Genomic DNA, 14,224 nt, shown 5'->3' with positions numbered 1-14,224 from the left:
TTAGGCACAATGGGTTGCCAAGGCCAAATCAAACACTGGACTCTGGAACAGGCTTTCTCAACCTTGACACTTTACCATTCCGGGCTGGATCAGTTTGCCCCCTCATGGAACATTTCATCCTCTCTGGGAGATTGTTAGCTGTCATACCTGGGGGTGATACTGTTATCTAGCAATTAGATACTAAATGTCCTGTAATGCACAGGACATCTTCCCACAACAAGAAACTATCTGACCCAAATGTCAACAGTGCCAAGGCTGAGAAACTCTGCTGTCTGTGAAGGGAACCAGGGCCAATCTGCACACAGCAGACGGATGCAACACGGAGAAGTCTGGCTAATGTCCAAAGTGGAATGAACGTCAAGACCAGCTGGCTCAACTTCAGTCATACTTAAAAGAATGTTCTAGAAGCCAGCAGTTCTAGGGTGCTTAGCCTTACAGTGGTTGATAAAAGGCCTTTCTCTTCCAATTTTTCCAATTCTTAGTGATCATTCTAGCTTATATAATGGCTGGCTGGCTGGCTAAATTTTAACTGTTTAGTTCTAATCTTAAGCCTTAACAGACTCGAAGAAAACACTGGGCATTGATTTTCTAAAATACATTGGCTTTAAAAAAAAAAAAAAGTACTAGTTCGTTCACATGATTATATGGCTCGTAGGCACTAATTTAAAAAGTCACTGTTTCACAGTTTCTTATTATAGGATATGTCCAGGTATTTGTGTGGAAAAGAAAATCTCAGCAGCCTTTTCCTTTGCATTTTCTTTCTTTCTGACCCTTCTGTAACATACGTACCAGATTCCGCCCAGACAGGACTTCTAACAAAGCCATTAGGATTTTGCCATCTTGTATATCGACGAATAAATCTTTAACTTCTAGAGGTGGGTTGCACTTTGAAAGAGAAGGGAAGAAAGTAGCCAATTAGCAACCTGTGTAATCCACAAAGCTATTTCAGAGATGCAGCTTTCTGCTCAAGAGAAAACTTCCAAACATCCAGCTCTGTTTACAGGTAGAAAAGCCCATCCAAGGAGGTAGCAGGCCCATCCCCCTGGAGTTGATACCCAGGCAGCGGTACACAGCCACTTGGCAGGAAGGCTGCAGAGAAGATTCACCAACAGGGGGCTGATCGACAAGTGACCCTTGGGGGCCCTTCAAACCGAAGATCTCAGACCCCAAGTTTAGATCACATCCACATGCTTAAGGGCAGAAAGAAATGGCATATCTTGACTACATCCTTCTGTAGAATAAAACAATTCTATCAGGGCTTATGTGAAATTACCGAGTGCAAGCCCTTCATTTTATTTTATTTATTCATTTATTTATTTATTTTTGAGACAGAGTCACGCTCTGTCACCCAGGCTTAGGAGTGCAGTGCCACAATTTTGGCTCACTGCAACCTCCGCCCCCCAGGTTCAAGTGATTCTCCTGCCTCCGCCTCCCGAGGAGCTGGGATTACAGGCACCTGCCACCATGCCTGGCTAATTTTTGTAGTTTTAGTAGAGACGGGGTTTCACCATGTTGGCCAGGCTGGTCTCGAACTCCTGACCTCAGATGATCCACCTGCCTCGGCCTCCCAAAGTGCTGGGATTACAGGCATGAGCCACTGCACCCGGCCGCCCTTCACTTTAGATTGGGGAAACTGAGGCTCAAAGAGGATGAGTGATAGTTGCAGCATTGGTCAAGCTAGCTGTTTGGTATTGTCCTGCTTCCTGTATAAGCCCACAAGGGCCGAACGCAAGTGCACCCTAGATCCACACAGCAATGACAGGACCCTGGGCCAGTTACTCTCCAGGCTTCAGTCTCGTTTCAGTAGGGCTCCCCTATCTTCAAGTGTGCCCTCCTGAGGTGCCTGTCATTGCTTCACCAATATTTAGACCAAGTCTGGAGGTGGTGGGACCCTTAGCAGAGGAAGCCAGGAAAGGGGGCTGGTGTGTGAGACTTGGCTAGGAGGGCAGGCAGCTGGCAGGACACAGCTGGCCTGCTGAATGGCTCGATGGTTGGGTGAAGGGAAGGAGACTTTCCTCACCCCACGAGTGTAGGCTTACTAGGAACTCAAAGGTTCAGAGGTCAATTTACACGTCCATGTATATGTATATGTGTATTTATACGTTTAGGTACAAAAGCAATACAAGCTCATTATTACAAATCAAACTCATTAAAGTTGTACCAAAAAAAAAAAAAAAAGTGGCACGCTACTCCTCTATTCCTCCACAAAATCCAGCTTCCTGAGATAAATCAACATTGCACCTCTCACATGAGCCAATGAGAAGCAAGGCCGTTAGACACACCTGCGTTCAAAGCCAAGCTCCACTTTGACAGCAACTTGGCCTTGGGCATGTTCTTTAATCTCCCTGGGCCTAACATGACCTTGCACACTTGCACAAAGACAGTGTACTTGTCTGCAAGGTCAGGTGAGGAATCTGACCCTCGTCAGAGGGCTGGGCTGGAATGCAATGAGATCATGCATGTAGGGAGCCTGGCACAGCACCCACCTGCCCAGCCCACTCCCACCTCCTGACCGCTAAGTGGCATCCTGCCTGCAGAGCCTTGAGATGCCCTCCTCAGGAAGACATTTCTTTCATCAGTGGAAGGGAGTGGAAAGGAGACGTCCGCAGCCCCTTTGTAGTGAACGGCTCTTGAAACACCTTCCCTCTGCCCCATTCACTCACTTCCTGGGTTCCCTGGGTCAGTAAACAGAAGCCCCAGCCTCAGTTCCTGTAGACTACTTCCTTCTCCTTGAGGGAAAACACAATTCCCTAAACAGGATCTGGAGTGTGGAGTGGGGGCCTGGGAAGGAAAAGAGCCAGAAGCCCCCTGGGCTTTCCTCTCTGGGCCTAGACCTGGAAGGGGTCTGCTGTCCAAGTGAACTGACACTGTGTGGTTCAACACGGTATCTGCTAGGAGCTTGGCTGGACGTGGCCGGGAGTCTGAAGAACTGGCTATAACGCGTGGGTTAGACGCTCCAGTGCGAGGATTTGCAAACTCTGTTCCCCAGAACCTTAGGCTTCAGCAGAGCAGCTTTAGGACACCCTATGGGGGAGAGGGGGGTGGAGGAGGCAGCTGATCCCACTGCACCCGCTTTAATCAGAGAGGCTCAGCTCTTACTGGCCTGTACAGTCACCCCTCAGTATCTATATGGGATCAGTTCCAGGACTTCCCTCAGGTACCAACATCTGCAGATGCTCAAGTCCCTGATGTATAATGGCACAGTATTTGTATATAATCTATGCACATCCTCTCATATACTTAAAATCACCTCTAGATTACTTATAATACCTAATTCAGTGTAAATGCGATGTAAATAGTTGTTATACTCTATTGTTCAGGGAGTAATGACAAGAAGCAACTCTGTACATGTTCAGTACAGATGCAGTTTTCTTTCTGAATATTTTTTATCTGCTGTTGGTTGAACCCACAGACGTGGAACCCACAGAGAAGGAGGGATGACTACATTTACGGTTCTAGGTAATGCTTTGCTTGAAGAAAGGTTTCTACTGTCTAAACAGGCTTGATAATAACTCCTTTTAATCGCAACAGAATCTCTGGGAGCAGGGTCCAGAAACTTGCATTTTTCTTCTTCTTTTTGTTTTTTTTTTTTTTTGAAATGAGATCTTGCTCTGTGGCCCACGCTGGAGTGCAGCGGCATGATCACGGTTCACTGCAGTCTCAAACCCTCAGCTCAAGTGATCCTCCCATCCCAGCCTCTTAAATAGTTGGAACTACAGGCACGTGCCATCAAGTCTGGTTAATTTTTTAAACTTTTTGTAGAGATGGAGTCTCTTTGTGTGTTGCCCAGGCTGGTCTCAAATTCCTGGGCTCATGCGATATCCTCCTGCCTTGGCCTCCCAAAGGGCTGGGATTACAGGCATGAGCCACCATGACCGGCCAAAACCCGATTCTTAATAAGCTCCCACCCCAGCATGAATTCCCTGTTTACCTTTTTGTACTGGGGGCTTTGGCAAGGTTAGAACAGCTGGTCTGGGTGCTCTCTCTGCTCCTGGGTACAAGGGAAGGCTGGGCATTCACATAGGAGACAGGATTAATGGGGCATGGAGCTCCTGAGGCCAACGGGAGGGTGGTAGCCATAACCAGCCAGAGACCCAGAGGCAGGAAACAGTGGAACTGTGGCCCAGCCACCCTTTCCCTGTGGGAAAGCCTCCTTCCCGTGGCAGCCGTGGAGGGCCTTTGTTTCATTTTTTATGGAGGAAGGTGGCATTTCCTTACCCTTTATACGAGTCCCTTTACCCCCAGTTAGTCAAAATACAGGGCAATTCCACCCGCAGGTGCACAGAAAATGGCTTCGCTTCAAGGGCAACAGCGACTTTGAACCAAGAGGCAAATTATTTTCTTTGCAAACTGCCGCAGCTCCTTGGGCACATTCCACCCTGAGCATGACGGGATCAGGTTACTGAGGCTCTTACGGAAATGTTATTCCTGTTAATGCGAGGCAGAAAACGTGAGACCCGAACAGAATACCCCCTGATAAATGGACTAACAAAATTTCCAGTTACCAGCCCTGGCCGTGGCCAAGCCTTACTTCTGAGTTAAACCTGAAGAATAATTTCCATTGACAGTTCCTGTAAGAGCCTCAGCAGCAGCAGCAAACAGGGCCTTGGCCGGAGTCCATCCTGCGAGATGGCAGGGGGAGAAATTGAACCTGCGCCAGGGAAAACACTCCTTGGGCCCCAAACGCTCCGTGGGCTTCATGAGATTGGTATGGCCGAATAAACAGCACCCCCCAGGGCTTTCTTCATGATCTAACTCCTTCGGTAAATTAAGGAATTTTTCCAGAAGCCAGAGACTCAGTAAATATTTCTGACAGCCTTCAAATTGCAGTTAAGCCCAATTCACCAAGGAGTTCCTGGGTTTCCTTTACATGAAAGGTTGTTCTTGAAAGTCTCAAGGTTGGAAACATGGCTGTTAATTTTGCCCTGTTTATTAGACATCAGTTTCAGGTGCTATCTGATTTATCTTCAGAGTGGGCGCTACCCACCTGCTCTGAGAAGGGGGCAGGAATTTGGCCAGGGAGAAAATCCTTGATATGATAAATGCGAACAGAGGTTCATTTGGGGCGGTGAGTGGGTGCTGGTATATTCACCACATGACCCTCTGTACTTTTCTGTATTTATTTATTTTAATTTTAAAAAAGAAAGAAATACTCCATGGCTCTAGTGTGTCCCCCAGCAGGAATTTCCAGCTACCCTGACACACATCAGGCATTAATTTAAGAGTTCAGTGATCTCAGGTTTGGGGACCAGTTTTCCTTTTGTTTTTTTCCCCCAAATAAAACTTCACTTCAGGAGCATTGCCGAAAATGTGCCAATAATCAAAACAACTGGTAGATGATTTATAAGCTTCATCTGCGATACAATCTTTCACCTGTAGAGTTCAGGATGCTCCTGGGTGAAGTCGTGGCACTGGGTCACGCATTCTACACGTTGGGGAGTGGAGGTGTGGGTGGCCGAATGCCTGCTTGGGCAATATCCTAGACCTAAAGGTAAACTATGTGAATTAGAATTGCGGTCAAGAGCTCCACTTCCTAAAAGCCACATTTATTTTCTCTGCTTTCTAATCATTTCAGTGATTTCCTCTAAGAACATTTCTTTTGTGTTAACCATAAGGGCAGTCAATAGTTACTCTTGAACCTTTTGTTTTGTTTTGTTTTTTGAGACAGGGTCTCGCTCTGCCACCCAGGCTGGAGTGCAGTGGTGCGATCTTGGCTCACTGCAAACTCCACCTCCTGGGTTCAAGCGATTCTCCAGTCTCAGCCTCCCCAGTAGCTGGGACTACGGGCATGTGCCACCACACCCAGCTAATTTTTGTATTTTTAGTAGAGACGGGGTTTCACCGTGCTGGCCAGGCTGGTCTCAAACTCCTGACCTCAAGTGATCTACCTGCCTTGGCCTCCCAAAGCACTGGGGTTACAGGCATAAGCCACTGCGCCTGGCCTCTCTTGAACCGTTTAAGAGGAGAAGAGAGATGATTACCTACAAACATGAAAGTGGGGTGCTACTAGCTTCAAACAGAATTGAGACTACTTGCTGGATATAGATGGAGAACCAGATAGTGGTGCTTAAGGAGAAAGAGGTGAAGTGAGTAGATAAAAAGTCAACTTTCTAAAAAAAAAAAGAAAAATCATCTCTCCTCTCCCAGCCCCAGGCCCACAGTCTTGAGGTCCATCCAAACTCATGCACCACGAGGGCTGAGATTTCTGCCTGCTCCCATCCCCCTTCTCACCCAGAGCTGTTCATCTCTTCCCATCACTGCCTCTCCTCTGTGGCTCTTCCTTTAGTCTCTTTCAAAGGGGCAGCTGATTCAGCTGCTTTTGTTTTATGGCGTATGCATGAGATGCTTGCAGACAAAATGCAACTCAAAACAGCCGGGCCAAAGAATGCAATAAAACAAAGAAACAGAGGAAGAGAAGGGCCACTAAGTTTAACACAGAGAAGAAGCCACAGAAAGTTCAGGAAAGCCACGTTATGTCTCTGTGCCTCTGTTTCCTCCTTCTGATAGGAGGGGGTAAATTCAAGTCATCATGAGGATGACAGGAGACATGGCATGTGTGTGGCACTACACAGGATGCCTGATACAGAGTGAAGTACATCAAAAAAGGCAGGTAATATTATTATTACTATTATTATTATTAAATAGCAACATTATGTGACTTTGGAAGGAAATCTAGCTTTGTTCTCGCATAAATCAATCCAAATACCTACAAATGGCTCTTGGCTCTTCACAGAGCCCGGTTCTGGCAATCAAGATGCTCACCTGAGTTTCAGGCCCAACGACACCTGAGTTTCAGGTGTTGGTGTGTTCAATAATGAACGTCTTCCACCATCTGCTCAGATTCCTACTTAAAAACAGACCCTCTCTTTCCTTCCCCTGGTAAGACTGATGACCCCAGAAGGGCAGAGCCGTGTCTCAGTCATCTCTTCCCAATCCTGAGCTTGGTAACCAGCAGGGGGAGGCACTGATAAATGTTTAAATGAATGAACAACAGAAAGAGCACAGGTCACCAGCTCCCCCTCCACTCTCTGGAACTGTAAATTCAGTTACAGATGAATCTATCACTTAGCAAACACCAAAGTGTGCCATTACCTTTTCTAGATGTAGATTTATCCATCGAGTAAAGGTCCTCTTCTGCACATTTTCCCTCTCAACTGAAAACAAAGACATATCATTAGCTGGGAGAATAAGAAGTATGTGCAAAATCACACCTTCCCCTTCCCAAGGGGAGATTCCAGGTGGAGGGCAGGCAGAACCCCAGGGGGTCCCATGTAAGAACAGAGCCCTTTCTGGAAGGGGTTGGCAAGGCCTTACCTGGCACCCAGAACCCATGCGCCCCAGCCCATCCCCTGAGCATCTATGTAAACCCACAGATTCAGACACATGGAACAAAATGTTCTTTTTTTTTTTTTTTTTGAGACGGAGTCTCGCTCTCTCACCCAGGCTGGAGTGCAGTGGCACAATCTCGGCTTGCTGCAAGCTCCACCTCCCGGGTTCACACCATTCTCCTGCCTCAGCCTCTCCGAGTAGCTGGGACTACAGGTGCCCGCCACCACGCCCAGCTAATTTTTTTGTACTTTTAGTAGAGACGGGGTTTCACTGTGGTCTCGATCTCCTGACCTTGTGATCCGCCCGCCTCAGCCTCCCAAAGTGCTGGGATTACAAGCGTGAGCCACTGCGCCCAGCCCAAAATGTTCTTTACAATCCAGTTCAAACATTTAGACATCTGACAGTTCAGGCTAAGAAGCACTGGTGAAAAAACTACAAATCAAGCCCACAAGAGGCTGTAATGGCACTGCATAGTCACCCAGTGGCAGTGATGGGCATGAGGAGATGGGAGAGGGCAGTCAGGGTCGGGGTGGAGTGGAGCCAATAATTAGGAATTGGATAGGGGCTCTGGAATGTGCCACAGTGTTGTGAAAGGGATTGGACAGCCCAAGATCAGACTCTGAGCCCTGCCATCTGCCAGCTTTGTGTGCCCGGGCCAGACCCCCACCCGCATGTCTGATCTGCACATGGAAGATGAGGAGCTCACTCTCCAAGCTGCTCTAAGGACACCCAGACTCCTGCACAGCCAGCTCCACACAGTCCCTGGCACAGGGGCTGCCAGTGGTTTTTTTTTGTAGCAATTATTTCTAGAGCCAGGGCAGACTTTGCGCCCTCCAGGAATAAAGAGTTTTGCAGGCACTTGCTACTGAGCCAACGTGAACCAAAGGACATAAACCAGGAATGGACCCCTTCTCCCAGGGGAGAGCATTACCCAAAGAGGCTTCTTAGCAGATCTTTCACTGCCAAGGGCAACTGCCATCCTGCCATCCGCCAAGCACTCACTGCGTCCCGGACACTTTGTTTCCATTCATCTTTAAACCTTACAACAGGAGTCCCCAGCCCCCAGGCCATGGACCAGTACTGGTCCGCGCCTGTTAGGAACTGGTCTGCACAGCAGGTGATGAGCAGCGGGGAGTGAGCATGACGGTCTGAGTTCCGCCTCCTGTCAGATCAGCGGAGGCATTAAATCCTCTTTTTTTTTTCTTTTTTTTTTTTGAGACTGAGTCTCGCTCTGTTGCCCAGGCTGGAGTGCAGTGGCGCGATCTCGGCTCACTACAAGCTCCGCCTCCCGGGTTCATGCCATTCTCCTGCCTCAGCCTCCCGAGTAGCTGGGACTACAGGCGCACACCACCACGCCCAGCTAATTTTTATTGTATTTTTTTTAGTAGAGACAGGGTTTCACCATGTTAGCCAGGATGGCCTCGATCTCCTGACCTCGTGATCCGCCCACCTCGGCCTCCCAAAGTACTGGGATTACAGGCGTGAGCCACCGCGCCCGGCCGCATTAAATCCTCATAGGAGCTTGAAAACATTCCCCTCAGCACCCCGTCCATGGAAAAATTTTCTTCCACAAAACTGGTCCCTGGTGCCATAAAGGCTGGAGACCACTGCCTTACAACACCCCTGCAAAGTACAAACTATTATTTTACAGCTGAAGAGAATGCGGCTCAGAGAGGTTCCAGTGACTTGCTCAGCTGAAAAGGGGCAGAGCTGGGAATCTCCATCCAGGTCTGTCAGCCCCACACCAGCCAGAACCCTGGAAATGGAAGGCTTGAGTTTGGATTCCAGCTATTCCAATCATGGCAAAGGTGTCTACAATAGTCATAACTGATTTTTTTTAAAAAGCACCAAGCACTTGCTATGTGGCAGGCACTGACCTAGGTAATGTACATGGATTAACTAATTTAATCCTTACTACCATCCTCTGTGGCAGGTGCTATTATGACCTACAGATGGGATAATCGCACCCAGGGAGATGTTGTAACTTGTCCAAGGTCACACAATTAAGAGTAAGGTTATCATTTCTGTTTTACAGATGAAGAAACAGAAGGGCAAATAATTAATAAAACAGCCAAGGTGGAACCCCGTTCTGTGCTTTTTCTGCTCTCTCCTGAGTTCTGTGGCCTTAGCTATCTTGGCCCTCGAGCACCCGGAGGGTGTTTCTGAGCTGGGCCCCAGTGCCAGCGTCTGGTGAGGGTGCGTGGTGGCCTGAGGCTGCAGCCTCCTCGGCTGTGAGCTGCCACGCCTCCAGGAAACTTCCTTCAATATCTGAGCCAGACGGCTCCTCAACTACTGGATTTCAACATATTGAAAGACCACATCACATACGCCTAAAACCACTTCACATTTCTTTAACAATAAGAAAATGAGAGCCAATTGATCTCCTGCAGGAGACCAAAGCCTATGGTTTTCTGTAACAACGGGACTTTTTTCCTCTTGGCTTCATTATTTGGTAGAATGTGGCACCCATAAATCACATTTCAATATTATGCCTTACAATATTTTTAATTGAAGAACCAGCAGACAGTAATTACGCACATCACTGCTTTTCTCTCAGTTTCTTCCTTTTCTGTAAGGGAGGGTCACTGGCTAATAGGCATAAAAATTAAAGAACGAATTCCAGTAAACTGTGTTTCATGGGTGAGAGGGAAGGGAGAAGGAAAAGAAGTTAATAGAAATGAGGTTGGGAGGAGACGTGCTGAGACCAGTGAGTACCAGAGTCTTGGAGACTCCCGGAAGCTCGGAGAGTGTCTGTCCCAAGCTCTATCGGAGATCCTTCCACTTCACAATACGGATCCACCTTATTCTCTCTGATGGCTACAGTGTTTTCCACAGTCTGGGTGTTCCCCCCGTGGACAGACATCAAGGCTGCTGCCCATTTTTCACTGTTTCGAGCAATGCAGAAACAAGCATTGTATGAGCATCCTGGTGCACGGTTCTTTGTGCACAAACATATGAATATATTTCTTACCCGTGACAACTGAAAGTGGAACTGCTGGGTCTTAGTGGTAGGCACATTAAAAATTTTAATAGCTACTTCCAAATTGCCCTCCCACAAGGCTGTCCCGGTTTATGCTTTTACCCCCACCTGTCTTTAAACAAGTTTATGGGGACCATAAAGTATTTACACACACATTCAAACACTCAGGCTGGTTTCTCCATATGGCTTCAGAGAGAGCAAAGTATATCCCCTGAAACAGAAGTGCATTTAGTAAAAGCCTCAGAGAACCTGGGTTAGGCTGCTAGTTTAACTACACTCAAGGGTGTAAATGAGGAGGTAGGTATCTGACAGTCTACACATAACTCATCTATCCGTCCATCCATCCATCCATCCACCCATCCATCCATCCACCTACCCATCCATCCATCCGTCCATCCATCTATCCACCCATCCATTTATCCATCCATTCATCCATCCGTCCATCCGTCCATCTATCCACCCATCCATTTATCCATCCATTCATCCATCTGTCCATCCATCCATCCATCCATCCATCCAATCATCTATTCATCCTCCCAGCTGATATTTATGCAGTAATTACCATATTCTGGAAATTACGATAGGGTCTCTGGGCAAAACCAGAGATGAAGAATTAAGCATTCATGGAATCTGCACTCCAAGAATTCACAGCCAAGTAAGTAAAAGAGAGAAAACATGGCTGCCACAAGGTGCATATGCAAGGAGAAATGGATTAGAATGCCGAAGGCTGATAGGAACTGGAAAAGGTGACTTCAGACCCCGTGAGGTACTCCTGCAGGGCCCTAAGAGGCTCTGCTGGCAGAACTGGAACAAGGCGGGGGGTGACCAAAGGCAAAGACTCTGTTCTAACCCTGTCCTGATTCAGAGCCAACCCCTCTGGGTGGCTTCACTTCTGTTCTAGCCAAGGCCAGCAGGCTGGCCTGAGCACAAATCAGCTTCAACAGCAAAGCTGACCCACAGAGGCTGACGGGGCTGACGGAAGGACCCCAGGGGACCCTGAGAAAACCACAAATAGCAGACAAGTCCCAAACTGAAGCAGAGTGTGGACACCATGTTATCTGGACCTAAAACTGGGACGCACTGCTCAATACACAGGAGAGACTGCGAGAACTCAAGCCCGCCCCAGAACATCCACTTCAGCGCCACGCACCACTGGCTGGGCGACCTTGGGCACATTTGCAATTTTCAAAACACCTTTGCCTTGGTCTCCGCTCCACAGAATGAGGTTGGCCATGCCTCCCTCACAGGAATGCAATGGAGATTAAATGATATCACCCCAGAAAGAAGCCCCACAGCTGCTGCCCCAAGCAAGGCCAGTTTCCTCCGTCCCCAGGGTCCCCCAGCATTGCTCTGGTCACCAGCGTTTTGACTGGTGTCTCGACACGAAGGTCTGCGGCTCTTTCATGGCCTTCTCCACTTTGAGATGCCTACCCCCTATCCTGCAGACTCTCGCTACTTCTGGCCTGCCAAGACTCCATAAACTTTATATAGTTTCCATAAATCCAACGGCCCCTTTTTTCCTATCACATTGTAAAGGTGTAGGAAACCATTTCTCTGGAAGGGCCTGGCCTTCTCACAGAGTGTTTGTGGGGCCCGGTGTGGGTTTACTGGGCAAGAATAGTCATAAAAGTGCTGTAAAATCGCCATCCCTGGCTCTGCCTGGCTGGCCAGGGTGCCCGAGTGCCGGGCCGGGTGGAGGAGCAGGAGCTGGCCAGGCCTGGACTCCAGAGGCCGAGACAGAAGGGAGGGAGGCCTGGCCCTGGCTCAGCCACACCAGCCCAGATTCCTAGGTGTGTCTTTAGGTCTGCTTTGCCAAGAACACATCCCTTGAAAATGGGAGGTGGGACATTCCTCTCTTCTCCAGGCTGTCCGTGGCTGGCTCAGGAGTTCAGAGTCACAGAGAAAGGGACGCAGGCACTAGGAGTTAAAATGTTTATTTACAGTTGTGGCTTTTTGTCTCTATGTCCACGTTTGCCCCAAATCTACTTTCTACATATTGATAATATTTCTGCTCTTTGTTGCCCAGGAGAAAGTCTTGATGGCTTTATCTGCTCATAAAAAATTATAAGCTTATTGTAAAAAATTAAAATACAGAAAAGCATAGAGAAAAATATCTAAAATGGCTTGACATTTCATTATGACCAGAGAAAACACTCTCTCTCTCTCTCTGTCACATGCGCGCGCACACACACACACACACACACACAGAGCAAGCACATGTATTCATGTACACAATTTAAACGTGATCAGTAAATGGCTGTTTCTCAACGTGTGGCCCACATGGGTCACTAACGTCATGAGCCTCTGGGATGACAGTTAAGATGCTAATTCCTGGACTCCAGACCTACTGCCTCACACGGGGGCCGGGGCCTGGGAATCTGCATTTAACCAGCTCTGCACTTGATGAGGATGCACAGTTTGAAAACTTAAATCTTAGCCAGAGGAGATGATTAGCATCATTTTTTGGTCATCTTTGGGTGGGGTAGAGAATGACAATGAGCACCTCAGCCTGGCATAGGATAAAGACCAGGCAGTCTAGAGCCAGACACACAGGCTCCACCACGGACCCCAGGCTTAACGGTCACTTGAAACAATTAAGTGAGATATTGCAAAGGGAATGACTCGTGGGCACTGGGCCAAAAAATGGTCATTTTCTGTCCTTCTTTGTCTAAAGGGCTCTTCCTGACAATGGCCGTCTCCAAATGGCTGTAGTCACTGAATTCATACAGTTGGACAGAATCTGATTCTCATGACAGGTGTTCTGCCTAGGTGGACAGCAGACCAGAATTTCCGCACGGGAGCCATATTCTTTGACGTCCATCCAGACAGGTCCACTGGGGCCAGTGTTTCCAGCTTCAGAGACGCTGCTTGGGAGAGGGGAGGGAGACAAAGGGGGCGAGCCATGGCTTCATCTCTACACGTACTTGCCCAGATGCTCGGGCATGCAGGAGGCAGGGGGTACCAGGCTCCCTGAACCTGCCACCAGGATGGGTGAGCTGCAGCACAGCATGGGGGGCAAAAAGCCCACCTTCCCTCTGCCATCAAGCTGCTGTAGAGAAGGAGACATCTGAATGGGTGAGCCTGCCCTGCCAACTGGGGCAGTGAAGGTCCTCAAGGGAGCTGCTTGACAGCAGCCACCACTTCCCGTGCAATAGCTTGTCTCTTCTGTAAGCCTCAAACATTCCTGCACAGCTGCTCTCGTGTGGTCCCCATTTTGCAGGTAAGGAGTCTGAGGCACAGGGAGCTTAGGAACATGGCTGCTCAGTGAAACGCCAGGATTTGAACACGTGATGGCCGAGGTGCTGCGCAGTGTACCTCCCACTGCTCTGCAGTGTCCTGGGGGTATGTGCTCTTCAGTCAGGCTGGGGGGTCTCAATGCTCCAAACCCCGCTCCAGGAAGTACTCTGGCCTCCCAGCTTTCCTCACCCCATGCCCCCACCCAGAATATCTCATGCAGTTTAGAATCCCTGAAGGCCTGGCTCTCAACCAGTGGTTCTCGGCCTGGGGTGATGGCTCCCAGGGGACATCCCGCAATGCCTGGAGATGTTTTCGATTGCCACGACTGAGGGGGAGGGGCTGCTGGCACCCAGCGGGCAGAGGCCAGAGATATTGCTCCACATCCTGCCATCCATGGACAGTGCCAGATCACACAATGACCCGGCTCAGAGTGGCAACAGTGCCAGGGGCAGAGGCCATCAGGGGGGCCTGTGTGACCACCTCGCACTGCTCCTATCTTGACCTTTCTCCCACAGAGGACAGAAAAGAGTTTCATCAACAAGAAGGCTCTGCCAACAAGCCCCTCTGAATGACCTTGGACAATGTCAGTTCTGTACTTGGGGCCTCAGTTTGCCCATCTGTACAACAGGGATCATGGTACCCACTCCATGGGGTCGTGAGGACCAAATTCATTAGCTC

The 14,224-nt window shown here is 48.7% G+C and overlaps 1 protein-coding gene across 5 annotated transcripts in view; it reads right to left on the bottom strand.

Moving 5' to 3' along the window:
- Positions 1-14,224, bottom strand: part of CLMN (calmin) — a 125,887-nt gene that overhangs the window by 28,319 nt on the left and 83,344 nt on the right. For all 5 annotated transcript variants that reach the window (XM_055288287.1, XM_055288285.2, XM_063645496.1 and 2 more), the window contains 2 exons: positions 7,093-7,154; positions 790-885 (listed from right to left, as the gene is read on the bottom strand). In XM_055288287.1, coding sequence (XP_055144262.1) covers positions 790-885; positions 7,093-7,154 — 158 coding nt within the window. The remainder of the gene's footprint in view (positions 1-789; positions 886-7,092; positions 7,155-14,224) is intronic.

This window comes from Symphalangus syndactylus, chromosome 8, assembly GCF_028878055.3.
Source record: "Symphalangus syndactylus isolate Jambi chromosome 8, NHGRI_mSymSyn1-v2.1_pri, whole genome shotgun sequence".
NCBI classification, from domain to species: domain Eukaryota; kingdom Metazoa; phylum Chordata; class Mammalia; order Primates; family Hylobatidae; genus Symphalangus; species Symphalangus syndactylus.
Note: the sequence above shows the minus strand (reverse complement) of the source record. Positions and strands in the feature narration are given on the sequence as shown.